The sequence below is a fragment of the Bactrocera oleae genome, chromosome 2 (assembly GCF_042242935.1).
Source record: "Bactrocera oleae isolate idBacOlea1 chromosome 2, idBacOlea1, whole genome shotgun sequence".
Taxonomy (NCBI): domain Eukaryota; kingdom Metazoa; phylum Arthropoda; class Insecta; order Diptera; family Tephritidae; genus Bactrocera; species Bactrocera oleae.
This window is the reverse complement of record NC_091536.1, coordinates 83038627-83059736: the sequence shown is the minus strand read 5'-3', so window position 1 is coordinate 83059736 and position 21110 is coordinate 83038627. Positions and strand designations below refer to the sequence as shown.

Genomic DNA, 21110 nt, shown 5'->3' with positions numbered 1-21110 from the left:
GCGGCGACAAACAACAAAACGCCTGCAACAATTCTCGCCGCTTGTCGCGCACGAAACGCCAACAAGTCAAAGACATTTTCCATGGCCTCCAGCCGCAGTCACACCATCGACAGCACAAATAGCCAGCCAGTCAGCCAGCTAGGCAAACAAACAAGCATTCAGCGTATAGGCATGTAGCAACAATCGACGCCGCCACATCTCCGCAATAGCATAACAATCACGGTAGAAACCGAATGATGCAGGCGAAGTCACAGTTGAGTCACACGCTCACTCCCCCAACGGCTTGACTATTTTCGGTGCACCTAAACCGCATTTGCCAATTCAACAGCAGCCAGCGCAAGAGCGCACTTCCTCGGCGCATCTCCTATTCATACTTCGAAGCTTTGAGCGCCCAGCAAATGCTGCCACAAAAAGCTACACACCTACAAACAAACACGCATACACACACAAGTTTGTGCATATTTGCATTTATTTATAGATGATGTAAGCGCCGAAAAGTGTGATGCATCACCCGCGCATTTGCTGGCCATCCAGTTGCGCTGTTGCATGCCTCAAAGACATTACCTCTGCATACATACACACATACATAGCCATGCAACTGCTGAGTATCAGCTTGCTTTGCTTGCGATGCGAAGCTTCACACAGCAGCGCTATTTGCCAAAGTTACTTGCCGTGCGCTTTTGAGCTGCTGCTGCTACGTCTTCTTTTTCTGCATTGGTTGTTTTTGTCTCTTTGTGCTGAGCATAGTCATTGTTATTGCTGTTGTTGGCCGCTTAGTCGCCTTTGTCTGTTGTCTGTTGTTTGCTGCCTGCTGGCTGTCGTAAATGTTGTCCCATAGCAGTTGAGGCATCTTCAGCAGATTAAAATCTCTGAGCCCATGCGCACAGTGGGTCGCAACCGAACGCCTGCGAACACTTGCGCTTATTATATAATTCCTATATTTATTGCGGAAAAGTGTGTTTTGGTATAATTTTATGTATTTGGCGTAGTCGCCGTAAGAGTTTGGGGTGGGAAAATGATGCGTTAACCGTTGTTTGTGGCGGAATTCACTTGAATGCTAGCCGCAGGTGCGGTGGCAATTAGTTAGGGCGTTAGATTGCTTGACAGATGGGTTACTGTGCCAATAAATACTTATGCAAGTGTTTTTGTAAATTTAGGGCATCAGTGACAAGTGCAGGTTGTTCTTCCTATTTATCTTCAGCTCGGTAGAAGTTTCTTGCGTTCGCTGAATCAAGACGTTGTTTAAATAGCACGCTCTTTTTTCACTAGTCGAGAAGGTCTTGTGGACGTATCGAAATGTCTATATATTTTTTTCAAAGTGGTAAAGAGATTATATAGTTCTATCTGGGCAATTGCAGGAGAAGTGTGGATGCCAATGTGATTGCATCTAATCAAATTTGACCCGGACTGTACGAAGTTAGCTCGCGCAACTAGATCGATGTTGCAGAAGTGTTTTGGGGAATCTCCTATATCACAAACACAAGTATTTCTGTGGCACACAGCACTCAGTGAAGGTCATGAAGTCATCGAATTGCCTCAAGCGAGTTGTACATTCACCTGTGTTTATGACGATAACATCGAACGAGTTAAGGAAAAAATGCTTGAAGATCGCCATGTTGGCGTGAGACAGATAGAAAAGGATCTCAACATCTCCTTTGAATCGAACAAACACATTTTGGTTAATGTTTCGGGTATGAAACTTCAATGGCGAATGCGCCGTCAGATTCACGATTAATGTGAGTGACTTTTTGGTAAAAAGCAAATCGAAAGTCACCATATTCGGTGATTCCTGTGATTCCTTGATATGCTTTTGTTGGCTCAGGTTCAGATATTTTCCAATGTTGTCAAGAGATTTATTCCAGTTAGGAATAATAGCTAAAATATTTCCAACAGAGCTCATTTAGTTTTAAGATTTGCTGTAGTAAGGTTGATAACACTTACCTTATTTAAGAAAAAAAAACTATTTTTCATAATTCGATGATATTTCCATTTTGCATTGAGATCCGCGAGTTAAAATTGTATGAATAAAATGCATCAACTACTTAACACTTCCTTGAGAATTTTTATAATCACCTCATTACACATTTGCGATCACGATGCATGATTCCACTTACGAACAAAGCGCGTATATCTCAGCTTCCCTTTCACTTTTAGAACATTCTACACAAAGTAAACCAATATGGTCGGCAGCAATTGTAATAAAATACAAGTGTTTATAAGTGTTGGGCACATACCATATATGTGTATTTCTATACATACACACACATCTTCGCATAGGCCACCGCGAGCTATTGAAAGTGAAGCTTCACCGACGACTCAATGCTCGTGAGCCGGCAACAAAAGCACCAGCAACAACAATGGCTAGACAACAAAACCATAAGCAATCTGCAACAATTTAGAGTTGTGAAGAAGCAACACGCTCATAATGCGCAGCGCAGCTAAGCTCCAAAGCCAACATTGTTGGTGCTGCTGCCAGCTCGGCGCTGCTTCGTGAAGTTGCTTTTCGCTACTGTTACTGCAGCTTTGTTGCGTCGCTGCCGACGCTACTGCTGGCGTGCTGTTGGCGGCGTTGAAGATGTTTTTCGAAGCTCTTGGCTTGCCGTCATTGCGATTGCGCAGAGATGGGCCCAAAGTGGTTTTCCTTTCGTTTGCCACAGATCATTCCGCTTCGAATTCATAAACGATCAGGTCGTGTATCGCGCACCACAACGAGTGGTTTGAAAATTTTTTGTGTGTGTTTCTTTGTCTTGTCTTTGGGCATCGGTGAGACTTTATGCGCGCTGTAAAAACGCTCTGCTCAGCATTTATTGTGTGTTTCTTGTTATTGTTGTCTTATTTTACTTACTTACTAAAGCTGTCAATTACAACAAGCGCTTTCGTGTATTTACATAGTTTATTTGTAATTTTTTTTTTTTGTTAATATACAAAACGGTTTTCTTCGCGTTTCGTTGCACATTGTAAACGCTTTGGAGCGCCAGCGCCAGTGTCCGCCTTCTAAAGCGCACAAACGCTTGCACGGACATATACGCATGCGTATTTGCATTTGTTTTTCCGCTTGAGTGCCGTTGCGTCCAATCGCTAAAACCGACAAACGTTTCAGACGAACAGCAAAATAACTGTTAAACCAAGCAAACAAACTCCCGCAACACACTGATGACAATCAACAACAACAACAATAAAGTGGACTTGTGAAAATCTCAAAAACCGTTTTATACGCGTGTGTATGGTGTTTCTTTTTGTTTTTGGTTTTTGTGGAACGGCAACAATTAGAAAATCATTAACTGAAATTAAATTGCAACAGAGGTGACGAGCGGAAGCGTATTGTTGTTGTCTGCTACGCGGTCGCGATCTTTAACTCTTTCACAATTTTTGTGCAGTGCCTTACATACGTCTTCATACGAGTAATTGTGTTGTTATTGTTGTTGTTGTTGTATCTAATTGAAGGTGCGAGCATCCTTGAAGTGCGCGCAAGTGACAAGTGAAGTCAAGCGAATATATATACTTATATATTTATATATACCGAAAATTATCACGACAATTAAACGATTCGATTTGCTAGTTTTAATTGCCTGCGAAAATCGTTTAGTCACTTGTGAAAATCACTGCTACCAAATAATTTGGACAAGGACGTAATTTAAAACTTGAAACCAATTGGTAAATTTTTAGTGGATATTACAACAGCAGCACTATGTTGGCACTTAAAAGCATAACTTGGATTTATATCGGTGGTAAGCTGGTATTCTTTCTTAATACATATAGTTAAATATATTATTATGTTGAGCAATTTCTAAAGCTGTTTGATCTAACAAAAATAACATTTTGGTTCAAGGTTGGTTCAAAAGTTATATTGTCCTGTCAGGGACACCAACGAAAATGTTCCATTATTTTAGTGATATAGAAAATTGCTGTATATAATAATTGCTTTTGTTAGCACTAAGCTAATTTCTTCTGCATAATCCACCACCATTTGAAATGTTGAACACAAAATATTTTAAACTAGTTATTAATGTAAAATAGTATAGACTCTTTAATAAAAGAAAAATATATCAAATATTTTAATAAAAAAGTAACGGATCAAATTTGATTCTATATTCTTTAAACTTTTCAAAACAGTTAAACGATAGATACTTTCGAAATTTTTTTAATCATTGATATATTGTCAATAATATCGTATTAATATTTTAAGAATTGCTTTAGCAAGCATTAAAAAGTATTTTTATAACATAATATATTTGGATTATTATATATATTTTCATTTACCTACAAGTTTATATATAATACTATTTTAACTTTCTGAAACATTATTTCAATATATCTGTAAAAATTATTTATATAAAACTAGCATGTCACGTTTTCTGCGGGGTAAACTCCAAAACTACAGAACCGATTTTAGTAACATTTAGGTCATTGCGAATAATTTATATCTCAATTATGTTAGAAGTAAAAATAATTCATAATTAAAAAATAAAATACTGTCAGGTGTTGGCAAGACTTTATATGAAGAAATGTAGCGAAAAGGTTGAACTTCATTGTTCTACGAAATGGTGAATGGATTACAAACAAATTTGGTATCATATTAACTTATATTGAAGGTTATAGACTCACTTAGTATTATTACTATATTTTATTATAAATTATACTAAAATCATTGGGGCATAGAAATGGAAGTGCTGATTGCATTAGCTTTTGACATTGCTCAGGTATACTTGAGAACTTGTTTTCAAGCAATTTGATAAATCTAAACATATATATGGAGTAAAGTCAGCCGGTCGTTTCGAAATCGTGAATATCAGCTATATGGGGGCTAAGGCAAGTTTTATTCATTTTACACAAGGAAGGGAAGTATTAATCCAATTCAACCCAGTTTAGACACAAGAATATATTATTATCAATAAAACATTGACCGATATTTTCGGCAAAAAGTCAGCCATAGGCTCTGGGCTCCACATTTGTGATAACTGGGGACTCGAATAGTTATGCTCCGATTTTGTAAATTTTTAGACCTGAGATACCTCAAGGAAATATTCGTGTAAATTTTTAATCCGATATATTAGTTAGTGCTATATTTGTAAACTGGAAAGTGGAAAAATCAGATGGAATTTAAAGATGTATTATATGGGAAGTAGGTGTGGCTACTGTCTGATTTCACCCATTTTCGCACTGTTACATGACCAAAATTGGTTGTAATTGATGTAGTAGATTTGGAGATATGAGATTTTACCTAAATGTGGGTGGTGCTACGCTCTTTGTCCAATTTTGACACCTGTAAAATTTAATTTCTCTGACGCATTTCGTTATATATTTATCGCACTTTTAGTAGTTTTTAGCAAAACCGTTGTATATGGGCGTGGTTATCATCTAATTTCACCTATTTTCATGCTGTTGGAAGGAGTTTCGAAATGACAAGTCCTGTATAAAATTGGAAAACATAGCTTTAATAAATAGTTTGGAAATTGTGCAGTTCGGATAACTGAAGGATCGGAATAAAGTTCTTGTAAGGAAACTTTTGTATTTGTGAAGAGTATTATAGTAGCTTCGGTGCAACCAAAGTTAACGTTTTTTCTTGTTATTACTTTCATGTCTGGTATTTTATTTTATTTTATATTTTCTTTAAAATGGGCTTCAACTTACTATGAATGTCTTCTTTTACCATTTTCAAAACCCTCGGCACTAGTCTACTAATGTTTTCCAGTAAATATAAGATATATAAGATGTTCGTTATGTGTATGTCTTATTTATGATTTTTTTTTGTTTTTAAAAATTATCTACTCTAATCTATTTGGTTATCAAAACATGCGTATTATAATATCATTAGACATTATTCGGATCCAAAGCAGTTTTTCTCTACGATATAATAAAGGCATTATTGATAAACATTGAATAATCTGAAACAACACCATATAATCCTTTGGTTGCATTGATCTTTTACCTTTGTCTCTACATTAATTCCAAGTATATAAATCTTCGTTAAATTTTTTTGGGTTTCCAGAAGTGTGGACCAATTAGCAATTTAAATAAAAAATAAAAACCTTTTTTCAATTCTAAACACTTTTGCTAAAAAAAAACAGTGAATAGCTCTGCAGTTTCAATACCTAAAAAGTATATCATATCAACACTACTTTCAGATTTCATATAATTTTTCAAATTATGGTCTTCCTAGGACTGTATTCAGGCATAACAACTTTTCATATGCACGGGCAATATGCTTTGTGTTACCTGTTACGAAATTCGACGTACCTTTTCAGTTTAAAACTCGAGAAAAGTACTTATATTTGCAAAACTACTATAAAAATAATAGTCTGAACATTGCATAAGCGAGTTGCTCTCCTTAAATGCAATACAGAACAGAGATTGAGAATTGTTCCATAGTGTCCTGCACTCTTTAATTGGTCTACTTCCTCACTATAAGAATGTCTTCTTTTATCATTTTTTTCGAGATTAGGATTGAGTGCAATTGAAAAAATACTAAAACTTTGTTTTTCTTAAAAATATGAATTACGTTTACCGCCAAGAACTTATCGCTCTCAAATTATACGAAAAAAATAATTGAATTAACATTTAAATTTTTTTTTTTTTTTAATCCCGAAAATCTTAATTACAAATAATTTTTAATCTAAAATAGCGAATTGAAAAATTAAATTAGAATCCCAAGTTTATAACTAAAAATTACGAAAAAAACCTGTTTTTCAATTTAATTTTTTTATGTTAGCGTACTGCGTGTTCTATCACTTTGTTTTAGAACTCAGACAGAGCCATTATATTCAATAATGAATCCAAAATTTAAAAAAAATGCGCAACCTTAAAAGAAATTCACCGTAATAGATGTCATTTATTGTCGTTCCATGTGATTTAGCAGCAACTAAAAGCCATCTTATCATTAAATTAACGCAATTAAAGACAGACTCAAAGTAAACTCCTATCAAGGCTAGGCAAAAAGTACATATTCAATTTGACATTCGCATCGAAATTGAAAAATTGCTTTCATGAACTAAATTGTGGAATCTTCTTTAAATGATGTCGCCAGTAAATGACATACCGCAATGACCAGCAGAATTTTCATCATTAAAAGAAAATAATGCTTATGTAAAAATGTATGCATGTATGAGTAGATTGGTCTAGCATCAATTTGCGCAAGTTTCAAGGTTCATTCGTTGGTACTCTTCGTTGTGATTTGACACATTTGAAATACCATAATGGCGCTGTTTATTGCGCATTGCGTGATTCGCATAATTATCTCCCACACTTACATATGTATACATAATACTACATATATACTCATGTATGTCTTAATAATACAAGCATTAGCGTTAAAAAAATTGTTAAAGCTTCAAAAGCGTGAAAATGTGGAAACAAAATATCAAAAAGATAAAAAATGAAGAAGTTGAAATTTACAAAAAGTTTATTTGTTGGAAACGCAATTGAAATGAAAAATTTAAATAAAATTATGATAAATGCGTAAAAAATTGTTTCGCTCATTAGTATTTGTTTAGGTAAATCACCGTGGGCAAAGGCGGCGTACATTGCTTTTGTTTGCATTTCGAATACAATCACAACATTATAAATATTTTTCGACACAACTAATTACGCAGAGAAAATTGATTCTGAATGCAACCGCTGTACTTTTAAGCTGCCACTTCTGATATAAGAAAACGTTGTCTGAAGGTCAAACAAACAAAGGCTTACAGTTCAATCATTGTCTCATCATATTTAGACGGTTTTAATTTAAATGAAATGAATCATAATTAGATTAAAACTATTTTTGTTTTTATGATTTCTTTATGTTCATTTATTTTGTATAAACAAAAGCTTTTAATTATGTTTAAAAAAGAACTTTTGTGGTCAAAAATTTTCATTATTGCCTAAAGCTAGACAATAATTGCGATTTCGTAGTGAAAAAGTAACATTTCGTCATTATTTGTTTATTGTTTAGTTTGTTAATGTACAATTCTTCTTAATTATATTTCTCAACTGCATTCGCTGGCTTATTACTTTGCCTCGTGCAGCTTCAAACATAATTGCTTGTTGCATGCAATATCCGCGAAGATTGTATATGTATATATATATGCAGATTAAAATCTCAAACAAATTTAAAGAAGAGTCTGTAAAATAAACTGATTATGTTTCTTAATTTTGGAACATCGTTCGTTGTCAAGAAAACCAAATATGAAATTGCAAATTTACGGTTGGGCTGTTTTGCTCTTACAAACTTCGCTCTTTTTTTCAAACCGAATTGTAAAGATAGAAAATGAGGTTTACTTTTTGAGCACATTTTAGTCGTATTGCAAAAAATCGTATTAAAAAAATACATTTTTGATATAAGTCGCTAACTAACAAACACATTCAAACAACAAATAAAACGTTTCATGAACTTGGCATCAGATATCAGAGTTAAGAAAACAGTAATACTGAGAACCTCTGTAATCGCATTAAAGTTTATTAGAGTCTCTCATGCATAAATTCTTAAATTTTTCGGTGTCATTGACGTCAGCGAGCTATAGATGATTACCGTAAGCTAAATGTATGAACTTAGGTTATACCTTCACTGTAAACTTTATAAAACTAAAATATTGGCGTTTTGAATAAATAAGATTTAAAAAAAAATTTCACCTTTTCCACATTTTTAAGAGGTTATAAGAGTATCCACTTGCAGGTCAGAAAAAATGCGTTTTTACGTGATGTATTTTTACACGGCATTTTATTTAACAAATAATTAAAAATATGCACATTTAGAGAATATTGAATAAACTTTAATAATTGGTAATTAATTTTGAAACATTTGAGATTCCCTTGATCACGTGACCGATCAGCAAGAGAGGAGCTCCGGTAAAGAAAAACTCAATTTTTTTGAAATCCACAGGTTGATGTAACAAATTAGAATGAATAATGATGTGGAATAAACAAATTAGAAAAATGTTTGCTAAAGATTTTTTAGAAGTATTAACAATGAGTTTTTCGTTTAATAAAAAAATAGCTATCAAATACACACTATTTATTATATAATATTTCAACAAAGCATTACAAGAACTAGAAAGTGACTAATAAATTATAAATAGGTGGTTCGGGCATAGTAGGACCTCAAGAATTACAGTAAGCGAACATAATTATAAATATATATATATTTTGACGTATCTTTACATTTCTAGAAATTCCTTAGTTAACGGTTATAAAACCGAAAAATCAATATCATAATATATTTATATAGCTATCTGAAGCTCCACCAAATAATTAGTTAAAACGTTTTTATAATTGACTAAATTAAGGACCTATTCGAAAACCCATTTAAAACGATTAACAAATTTGCAAAATGCTATGAAAATATAAATCTTTTTCAATGTTAATCAATACCTATTACTTTTTTTTCATTATTTCCACTTACGTCAGAAAAAATGTAATAAAATGCGAGTTACTTTCATGTCTTTAGATATCGTATAATCAATATAAGCATTAACCCATAATAATACCACAAAATACTTATAAGGCAAATTACATAAACATGACACTGCAAAAAATAGCACGGCAATATTTTCAAAATCATAAGTATATGTAAAACACTTCAGCGACGGACGCCGTGAATAGATATGTGGACATACATATGTATTTGATTAATGCGACTGAATCGTCAATTTAATTGCCTTTATCGAATTGTTCGAATCTTTGAACAAACCCAAATCCATTAAGGAGGAAATATATTAAGAAATCACCGATACAAAACAACACTTTTAATTGATTTGGAAAGATGTGTGCTTGAAGCTGACACCAACCCCATACCCAAGCGTCCACCGAAGCAGGTGGAGCACATACTCAGCTCATAAATATGTGTGTTTGAAGGTGAGGCGTCGCTAATCCGTTAAATAAACACACGCATCAAAGCTAAAATAAAGGCGTATACACATGCTTGTCGCTGCACAAAATATGACATTGACGTGATATGTGGCAACAGCAATATGCCACACAATTAAATAATGCATTCAAATACATTTTGATTGTTTATTGGTACGCTTCAACACCTCAAAACAGTGCTCGAACAATTGGCGAATTTGAAATTTCCAAATTTTTTACGAACAATTCATCATTTTAATTGTTTCACAGGCGTGTGTGTGGCGCAAATAATTGCGGCATCTCAAGGTTGCGAAGAATTCGCAAGCAAATAATTTTCACAACACCAAAATTTTATTGCGATTAATATTTCCATTCAAAATCAAATTTTTTATCAATTATGCAATAATATTACGTGAGTGTTCAATCAATTTCTTAATTATGTGAATCTTTTACACATTTCCTTGCTATCTTAATCGGTAATTGAGTTGGGCCCAAAACTAGTTATATGTCTGGTAACAAACATATATACATTTATGTATATATGCATGTACAAATGTTTGCATTAATGTTTGTTTGGTTTTATATTTTTTTCTTGCCACTTAACCGGGCTAATGACCATCAAGGTATAGCGCCGGTGATTCGGCATTAAACTGTGCAGTAAATGCGGGTAAAACGGAAATTACCCAACTGACGGTTTGTGTTAATTTTGATGATTTTAGTATCATCGCTGCTTTACTATTATGAATTAGTAAAGATTATTTATTTTTAGTTTGTGATCTCAAAAGCTGTTAATATGAGAACGGTCATTAATATTACGAAGATAGAGTTATTTCCGCGAGTATTTTTTTCCTCTACAACTTATTTCTCAACGGAATTGTTAAAGCTAAAGTTGTGCATCAAAATGAAAATAATAAAATTTGATTTCAGACTAAATAATTTAGTTCGGTTTTCTTAATGAATAGTGATTAAGCCTTTGTGATTAAATCGGCTGAGTGTTGTTGAGTCGTAATTTTCATTTATGTATGCACATATTTATGCCTTAACATATGATTAGTTTATATATGTTAATATTTTAGAGTTCATCTTGCTTTGAATTAAGTAAACAATATAAAATATTTTACTAACAAATACAAATATTAATTTTTTGCGAAAAACCTATTTACGATTTATTTACAAGTAGTATTGTAGTAGCTTCGAACATGAGACTTTTTCCTTTTTGGGGCTTTTAAGCATCATAATAGAGAAACACATTGATATTTTTTTGTTCCATAATTAAATGTTCTAGAATTTTCTTTGTTTAAAATATTATACGATAGACTTCCTTAGTATTTATAATATCATGAAAATTATGACTAGTTGTTTATACAATAGTATGTTGGATCCAGAACTTGTCCAATATATTCGTCAGCACTTTCTTTAGTTTTAAATTTGTTTGTTAACTTTTACTTTGAAAAAATATTTTACTCAATATGATTTGTTTCTTTTGATAATATATGTACACTTTAGGAACTATTAAAAATTTTGGAAATAACATTAAATGAGGTTAAAGAAGGGTTATAAAAGTTGCCGTCCAATTATCCATCCGTGTATTACATTTTATATGCAAGATGTTATAAGATTTAAAAGTTGAATCAGTATTTTTAAAATACAAATTTATTCCATTGGTTGCCACATTTTTACTTTTTAGGAATATACATACATATACATACCGTATTTAATGATAATGTTTTTATTAAGCTCAACTTCGAATTTCGAAGCCTAATGTTTCGATTTTGGAAATAATTGCTTAACAAAATTATCCGCTATATAATATTTAACTATCACAAGTTCCCAATATTCTTACATTTGCTTCGGGAGAGCTCAATGGAGTCCATAAAGAAAATTTGCCAAAGTTTTTAAGACCATCACTTCAGGACTTAACGGCATATGTCAGCGAAGTATATGCTGCTTTGGTCAATTCCGAGTGTAGATAATAGTGCTTTAATTCCAAAGCATTTGATATGAATTTTGTTGATGTTGACAAAAACTTTTTATGTTTTGAAAAAATTAGACAAAGAACTATTTTTAATATGGAGTTTGGAATAACGTCAAATAAAACAGCTTTGTCTGATTCAATTAACCGGAAATCACTTATTGTATTGTAATAAAATTATGTTCTGATTTACATAAGTTAAACTATTCAATAAAGTTTTTAAAGTCTTCAGCTTGTTTGACTCTTATTTTATATACATATATATAGATTTTTCAAGGTGAACCTTTTTATCTATCGTCTCAAATTTTATCTTCCAACATTCGCATGTCGCATATGGTATGTCGTATTACAGCTCTTTATATATAACAAATGGCCAAATATTAGTTTATATATTATATAATTATTCTATAATTTATTTTATTTTCTAACATAGTTGATAGCAAATATGAATACTGATGCTTTTGTCAAATTGCTAATTATTTGAATTATTTGTTGTTTGTTTATTTTATAGCAAATACCTACAATCTGTAAAAAGTTTCACGCTAATCGCGATTTCACAAAACCACACACTCTTGTTTCTACCTTGTATTTTCATTAGAAGTTAAGAATATATATGCTTAACAGTATTAATGAGAGTTGTGGGAATTTGCTATTATGTTATGTTAGTTGTCGTTGATTGAAACTAATAGGCATGGAAACGTGCGAATTATGTTCACTTACTGCAGTAATAAATTATTTCAACAAAATCATTTAAATATTTTCAAAAATAATTTATCTTCTTATACAAATTATAAGATTACAAAAGCAGGCGTAAATCAAATTGCTAAAGCATTCGGACAACTATTGCCAATAACGTAAAATAGTTTAATTTTATAAATGAAGCAATCACTTTGCTTGCATACGATGATGCATGTAATTACCACCTCTAACAATATGAGGATAACACTAATTATTAATAATTTTTATACTGCGAATTCTTTACACCAATGGCCTAATCCATATTTTGACTAAACATTTGTCTTCATTAAATGACCTAAATATGTACGTGCAGTCAAAAACTACAACCAACATTAAACCAGTTTAATTGAGCAAAAACCAATTTGACGCCAAGGCCATCTGTCGCGATGAGCACCGCTGCCGTCCATTGAAGCAACAAAGCGCAGTTACTTTCAAAGCGCATTTTTACAAAAGCCCACTAACTACTACATACGCAATAACGAAAAATATAAAATGAACATTAAATACAATAATAACAGGCAGAAAGTATAATTTTTGTTTGTGTCTTTTTATCGTTTTGTCATTGCAGCAATACTCTTGGCGACGGCGACTTGCATTCTGGGACAAGCGCAGCTGGACTATCGCAAGCCATGGCCGACGTACAGCCTGCAAAACATGCCGCAGACGCGATTCACATGCCACGACAAGATACTCGGCGGCTACTATGCAGATGCGGAGACTCAATGTCAGATGTTCCACGTCTGCGTCAAAGTGGCCGGAGTGGGGGTAAGTGCAAGCTAAATCAAGTACTAGTGTATATATATATATATATATATATGTGTGTGTGTGTGTGTGTGAAGATCGCCACCAGTTAAGTCAAGTGGTAATAGCAGCTTTTAACGATAACAGCAGCCACTTTGCAACGCACGAACTGCCAAGAAGAACAAAGAGCAAGAAAATGTGAAATAATATTGCAAATATGCAATCAAAGTGTTAGTTGCAGGCCAATGCGAATGGCTATAAGACTGAAATCACAATCGAAATGTCAAAATATGCGAATGCGATACACTTGCGTTTTCTTTGATATACCGGTGCCTGCTGCAGGTGGTGAGCGATGGAGGCATCAAATATGCGCATGCGCAATAAGCGCCCGATAGCGTTGCTCACTTCACGACGCAGTTGCCACTGAATTTTGCCGATGTCGTGCATCTCCAGTTGCAAGCAAAACGAGATACGAGTATGTGATCAAGTAGCAGCTACTTGCTTTTAATATTTGTTCGAGTAGAGGAGATTAATAATTCCTATTCGGGTTTCTTTAGCTTGTGAATTTAACTAAAATCTATAAAAGGTAGGCATTCATTTACACAAGTATATTTTTGAAGATGACTGTCAGAACTTCTTGGCTAATAGAAAGATACTTCGGTCGCCTCAAGATTTGACTAAAATATCTAGTGACATTTCACACTTAGCATTCCAGGCTCAAGAAGCACCTGTTAAACATGAGTTTAAACTCCTGTGCGAGGTTTCGTAAGCAAGTGGCCAGAATTTTCGGAACACCTGCTTCCAAACTGCACAGCAATCTGTAGACGAAGGATCAAAGGAAGAAAGCTAGGCATCTCTATTATATTCAATGGCAATTCAATTAGTTGTTGAGGGTATTTAGAAACTCCCGCCACTATCGACAAAAAAGCCCACCTTATGTGTCTGATCAGTTCATTGAGTATTAAGAGGGTGTGTCCAAGAATGAAAAAAAAACAGTTACCTAAACTATATATATAGTTTGCGTGTAGTTCTCAAGGACTCTAAGAATTCAGACATGCTAAAACTCCGTAGTTCAGTCAGCGTTTGGATGCCATTTATGCTTGATTCCCTAAACATCATTGATCGAGGGAGAGCTCATAAAAGAATTAGCAGATTCTCTCTGTGTTAGTATTTAATCGTTGCGTTCGAAGAGTTCGAGGCATTCTTCGTGAAATCCGAGTAACTATCATCAATTTTGTTATAAATACTGTAACTGGTGGAACTCATACATATCCCTCTTCGTTGTTGTTGTACCTTACAAGGCTCTGCAATCACAGTAGTGGTTCACAGCACAAGATAATATATCGCTTAAGGCTTTAAGTTCTCAATTAGAAAATTATTTATATCATTAGTTTCTAATGAGTACATAATCATTAAAGACGACTCTGATTAAATTTTTCCTTTAGACCTTCTATTATTGCTCCAAAGGCCAAGTAACATGATTAAAAGAAAAGAACCGTTCCAATTTTTCTCGCGAAAAAAGGAAGCTTTTCTCTTAAGCATCCCAGTCGTGACTGCTAGCACCTCAAGATTTGTCATGACGCTTTTTATGAAAATAGTAAACAGCCTCGGTGCAGTCACATTTTCGAACGCTCCTACTTTTTACCACACGAACTTAACAAGCGATATGTTTGCGAATGACCTTTGAAGTTAAATTAAATTTTATTTCTTCTAACTGGCACATACATTTATCTTCGATTCGGCTCAACATGCCGTTAAATAAATAAGCAGGAAGAAGCAGCATGTGGGTTGCAAGACCCCTGCAAGCGTTCTCGCGTAGTTGGCTGCCTTCATTGGCAGTTTCACATTTCTGCTTAACGGTTTATTTGCAGATTCTTGCTTTTCCACACTTATTGTCAACCGATATTTTCGTCTCTATTGTGTTGAAAATTAATTGAATGCAGGCAGCGCTGGAGCTTGTTCGCGGCAAATCAGCGCAGCTGGTAATTCAAGTCGGTCACATTTTAAGTGCTGAATTGCCACAAAAAAATTCTGAATTTGATTGGCTTCTGCAGCTAACGGTAGCCAAGTGTTAGACTTCTAAGCGGCTGACGGCGTGTGCATGAAATTGTGTGTGTGTGTGTGTGAATGTTCTTGCCATTCGTTTTCCATGTGTGTCACAACATTTATGGTATGTTGCACGTTGTACGCGACTATCTGTATGTTTGTGTGTACGCTTGTAGTTGGCAATGCTCCCACAGCGCTTGCTGCTTCGCCAAATGGCAGAGTTCAACAGCAGCGATAATTATGTATTGCAGAATATGATTTTACTGCGATTTCGGCTGCTCGCGCTGATTATAAAATTTATGATGCGCTCTAATGCAATGCAACTGTAAAGAGTTATATACACACATTTCTACTTGGTTAACTGTTTTCATACTAATTTCACGTCTGACCTAAGGGGTTTGAGTAATCATGTATTTATTTTTAAGTAGTCCTCTGAGAGTTCTCATAAAAGTGCCAATTGAATAAATATACGTTATTTTATGGATATAAATATCAAGCATTTTTACCTATTTACATTTCTGATTAAAAGTAGATATAGAATAATCGATTCTTGTTAATAAATTCCTGAAACGAATTAAATAAGTTTCAAATTTTCGTTTTATTAAAGCGATTTGAAACTATTTGTAAACATCTATGGATGTAAAAAACATTTGAGTTTCAAATCCCTTCGAATTCGGTGTCATTGTTACAAAGTGGAAGCTACGATCTTAAATGACAATATGTCATCCGATAATCATCGGTCCCATATTAAGATAATAAATGATTATTGATGGTGTACTATCATCTTAAGAAAGGCAACGAAATCATAATCGACATCCGCCCAATAAAAAATGAAGTGAAGTGAAGCTTTATGTTTCAAGCCACCACGGCTTTATACTGCTTCTTGTTTTAAAACTCATGAGTAACAATGCGAGCGTGCAGAAGTGATAACTGGGGAGACGAAAACAACTTATTTTTACTACAATAGAGAAGAAGCTATACTCATTGCCAGTACCGACCGAGAAATCCAATGATCCAAAGTGTGAAATATGTACCAGAGTAGCAGTTTTCTTTGACACTCACATATATAAGGTAGCTGCAAACTAAATTATAACACGAATACCTTTCAGACCGAGAAAATGTCAAATGAGCTTCTGTTTTTACCAGCGAGTTCATGGATGTTAAAGGAACACTTCAGATTTCGAAACATTGTCAACATACGGCATACTACACAAATTACTTTGAAATAGTAGGGATTGTGGACAGACAAAAGGCTACTTTTTGGAAAGGATATTCCAACTTTAAAAAGTTCTTTTTCGGCCAACCAACCATTATAAATATTTCGTAATTAACTTTTTGAAATCCTTTGCAGTTCTCTGTCGGATCGTGATTAATTATTTCGAACAAATGAACATTTGGTTCACCTTCTAGTTAAAAAGAAGTTCTGCTGTTTAGATACGTAGATGGTTCTCACAATTTTGTGCCACATCCTCGTCGTCGATAGAAATGATTTCTGAATAAAATATGAGTCACAAATCAACACATATATGTACTTGTATATACATTTAAATTACACTCTTTAAACAGCATTTCCAAATAATTCAAACGAATGAATTTTACAGGTACAGGACTTCCGTTTCTTGTGTCCCAATGGCACCGCCTTTGATCAGGAAGCGCAAATATGTGCTGATTGGGGTGACGTTGACTGCGAGTCATCCGTGCTCTATTATGGCAGTGACAACTTTGATCTGTATCGTATCGGTTCAGGTTTTGAAAGTAAACGTGCACCGTTAGCTGAAGAGGAAGAAGCAACGTTCCATTTGCAGCGCGCCGAGAGCAGTAAGTGCAAAAGGATTTATTATTTTCTATAATATATATTAACATGCTAACATTTGTGAGAAAGGTATGGTAAAATATATATAATATTTTACATTTACAAACTTTAAATCTTCAAGTCCCCTGTATACTTATTTATAACGCCAGTTCACGCACAAGTGCTCATTTGAAAGTTATTATACAACATCTGCGAAAAGTATGTCTCATTATTATATGACTTTTTTTGTTTTGGCAAATAGGCGATATCCGCCGCTCCAAAGAGACGCGCGTTGATCAAAAGTCACGCCCTGATCAACCGCCGAACTATTCAAAACACTTTGGTGCAACACCTCAACGCAACTCTTTCCATAATTATGCAAATTCAAATACGCAAAGCAACAACAACAATGACAACGATGATTATGCACCCACAAAAGCACGAAGAATCGAGACGACACCAGCGCGTAGACCTATTGTTAATTATTATACACCAACAACTTCGACCACCACCTCCACAACAACATCAACAACCACGACCACTGAACGCAATTTTGATGAGTCAAAACGTAAGTTGTGCCAAATAATTGATTGAGCGACCTATTTGATTCGGTTGAACGTTTCACTTTTTTGTATTTGTATTTTTATTTATGTCTCAACACCTTTTCTCACGTAATTGATAATTTTGCAGAAGAGTATGATGACATCTTTAAAGGTTCGCATAGTTCGCATTTCTTTGCGAACCGCAACGGGGGACGTGAGGACGATTTCATTGATCACCCGGTGAAGGCGAAGTTCAACGACTTCAATGACTACAACAAAAAGACCACGGAAAGCGCCACTACTGGCAAAACACGAGCACAACCAACACGCCCGAAGCGAATTCAACAAACCAGCACAACAACAACAACCGCCACTTCCACATCACTTGCCACAAATGCACCGAAAGTTATAAAGAAAATTACATTGCAAAGTTACTATAACGCCAGTGGATATGACCTTACCCAACAAAAGTCCACTACCTCGTCGAACACCACTACAGCTGCTACCTCGACTATACGTCCGAGTTACAGCGCTGCAAATCGCTTCAGCTTCAATTCGAACGACTATCAGACACAAGAGAAAATTGAGCCAACGACCTATAACCCGACGAGCAGCGTTTATCGTATTAAAAGCACAACGCCGAAGTATACTGAATTCACACGAGAGAATACTGTCAGCGCGAGAGGAAGAAGCGCCAGCACGAGCACAAGCGCGAGTTCGTATCTACCCAAAGAGACGACGCAAAGTCAAAGTAAGCCGACCGCTTCGGCGCGTAAGGCGCAAAAATTAGAACGCACACAACAGAAGCTGGCCATCGCTAATGAATTTGATGATTTCTCGAAAATAAAATTACAACCACCGCAGCCTTTCCAACCTGTACAGAATACGCAGCCAACACAGTCGACGCAGTCAACACAGCCCTCTCAACGTCCAACAACAGTGTATCAGTACCAGGAACCGCAGTACTTCCGTTCACGTGGCACAAAGGGTGAAAAGTCACAACGTCAAGGCAATCAAGAACCAACTTCATTTAGTGGCTCTCAAAAACAACGCGGTTCCACTACTACAGCTGCCGTTAGTACAACCAGATCCACTGTTAATCCGGAATCGCGTCCACGCGGTTTCGCCAGTCGCGGCAGCATCAATTATAAAGCGACAACACAACGCGAGACGGATTATTACGCGCCTACGACGAGCACCACCAAGAAATTCTCTACGCTCGTGCCGAAAACGCAGCAATCGCTAACACCAACAACATTCAAGCCAACCACTTATCAGAAACCATTGGATACTTTCCTCTATCAAACACAGCAAACTGTGCGTCCCTCAAGTAAGGCGACCAAACAGCCGGGTAATGTAATTAACACTTTAACCCCTACGACTGCCAATCCTCACTATGACCCCGATGAGGATGATGGTCAATACCACCCGGAGTTGTATGAGGTTGATTTCCCACGCAACCGTTTCAATCTACAACGCTCATCTACAATAAAAGCGCCAACTACAGCAAGTACAACAACCACACGTTCTTCTAATTACAACAATGATTTTCAGAATCCACAAAAACACCTGAAAACCCAACAACAAACCGCATTCCGCAAACAGCAAGAAGAAGCGGAACCAACCGATTTGAGTGATGAAGATGAACTCTTTAAAACCGCACATTCTTTGAATTTCGGCGCTGCCAGCATCAATAAATTGCGCGCAGACATTTTCAAAGCCGAGAAGAATTCACAGCAATACAACTCACAATATAGCCCGCAGATTGAGACGTCATCGACAAGATCGACTAGTATCTCAACGGCCTATACAACAACCACACCCAGCACCACTTATAATTACTTCGCCTACTCCACAACTCTGCCGACAACTAAGCTGTATACCTCCAGCACCACCAACGCACCGCCAACGACGGCATCCACCACAACTACCACAAGACGTCCTATCACATACATTACAACACCATATAGTGCGCCAGTCTCGACCACCAAGGTGACAAAGGCGTCCAAGAGCAGCAAATCACCAGCGAAAAAGGGCAAGAAAGGTAAAGGCGCCTCCAAGCGTCCACCACATGCCGATGAGGACACCAGTTACGATTATGCCTACTATGACACCGACACGTTGAGCGAGTCCCCGCAGGAATATCCAGACTACGAGATTCCTGAATTCGTAAAAACTCGCAGAAACTGAGGCAGTGAGATGACGGAATTCACACAAAACACCTATACTTCATAGTCGCGCCATCACTTACAGTTACAAAAGAATATTTGAACTATCTCTAATTAGTGTTGTTCTGCAAAAAAGGGAAGTTGGAGTTGAGTTCTTATCTCCCTTACTATTTGCAACGAAATTAGCTTCTTTGAAAATATTGACAAAGCTTGAAGTCGGTGTCAGTGCCAGAGTTTTTTAATGTCACATATACTTCATCCGCCCGTTGTCAACCTGCGTATAGCCGCAGCGTGTGCCGCACACTTCATTATACAGTTATTTTTTTTACTTTTTATACCCCATCCAATATCTTGTAATTTAATATTATTATTTGCGTGTTTCTAGTTATTTGCGAAATAATTATAAAAAATACGCGAAAAATGGCGCAGTTCATAGTCGTTAGACAAATAATCAACACTTTTAATTTAGACCTCGATTTTTTATGTTTTGACTTTTTGTGCTCTAATTGTCTTTCTTTTTTATTTAGAATTTTCGAAAATATTTTATATTTTATTTTTATTTTTTATTTATAAAGAAGACAAGTTGAGTTAAGTTACATAAGTTCGAAATGACAATTTATTGTAACAACAAAGTGTATTTACTTTGTAAGTTTTTGCTGTAAATAAATTTTAATAAATATTTAAAATAAATAAAAAAAATTGTTTGTTTTTGTTTGTCTTATTTAATTAGTAGTAAAAAAATTATTAATAATTTTTTATTTGATTGATACAGTTATTACAAATCCTTCTAAAATATGACAATGAGGATAGTGAAAAAAATTAAATGCTAAGAAGCCCTTATTTATCTTTTTTGGACCCTTCAAAATCTTTGCTGTCGCACATCACATAATCGTCGAAAAATCGATTATATACATACAAGTACTATAATTATAAGGCTTGGCGAATGGCATTCATCGAATTTTCAATTTTTTGGTTTCGTTCATTCATTCTTGGAGCGCCACTCGCTAGATTGTTGGACAGTTTCGATGTCATATACATTAACACATGTCTCGTAACCAGTACTGATGTGTTCATGCCTCAGCTTCGTCGTCATGCATCCATTTTGCGACTTTTACTTAAGTCAGTTTTGCACAAGATTCTTTTGGTACAAATCAGGCATTTATACCCAAAACATTAACCAAAATGTGTTAAGTCGGTTCATAAAAAAAAGCTGAAATCCTCGATGACTTCACGACCTTCACTGAATGCTTTGTGATAGTCAAATACTTGTATTTGTGATAAAGAAGACTCTC

General features: G+C 35.2%; 1 protein-coding gene across 3 annotated transcripts; it reads left to right on the top strand.

Moving 5' to 3' along the window:
* The first annotated feature begins 2656 nt into the window (after positions 1–2656).
* Positions 2657–20484, top strand: LOC106624211 (mucin-2). 3 transcript variants are annotated; one of them, XM_070105868.1, is made up of 6 exons: positions 2657–2809; positions 3560–3728; positions 13098–13294; positions 16918–17134; positions 17371–17676; positions 17799–20484. In XM_070105868.1, exons 2-6 carry the CDS (start codon positions 3689–3691, stop codon positions 19838–19840), a joined length of 2802 nt encoding a protein of 933 aa, XP_069961969.1. In that variant the 5' UTR covers positions 2657–2809; positions 3560–3688; the 3' UTR covers positions 19841–20484. The 3 variants fall into 3 exon arrangements, with proteins under 3 accessions (XP_069961969.1, XP_036217348.2, XP_036217349.2); XM_036361455.2 differs by having other exon boundaries at positions 3445–3728; XM_036361456.2 differs by having other exon boundaries at positions 2668–2763; positions 3445–3728.
* The last annotated feature ends 626 nt before the right edge of the window (positions 20485–21110 follow it).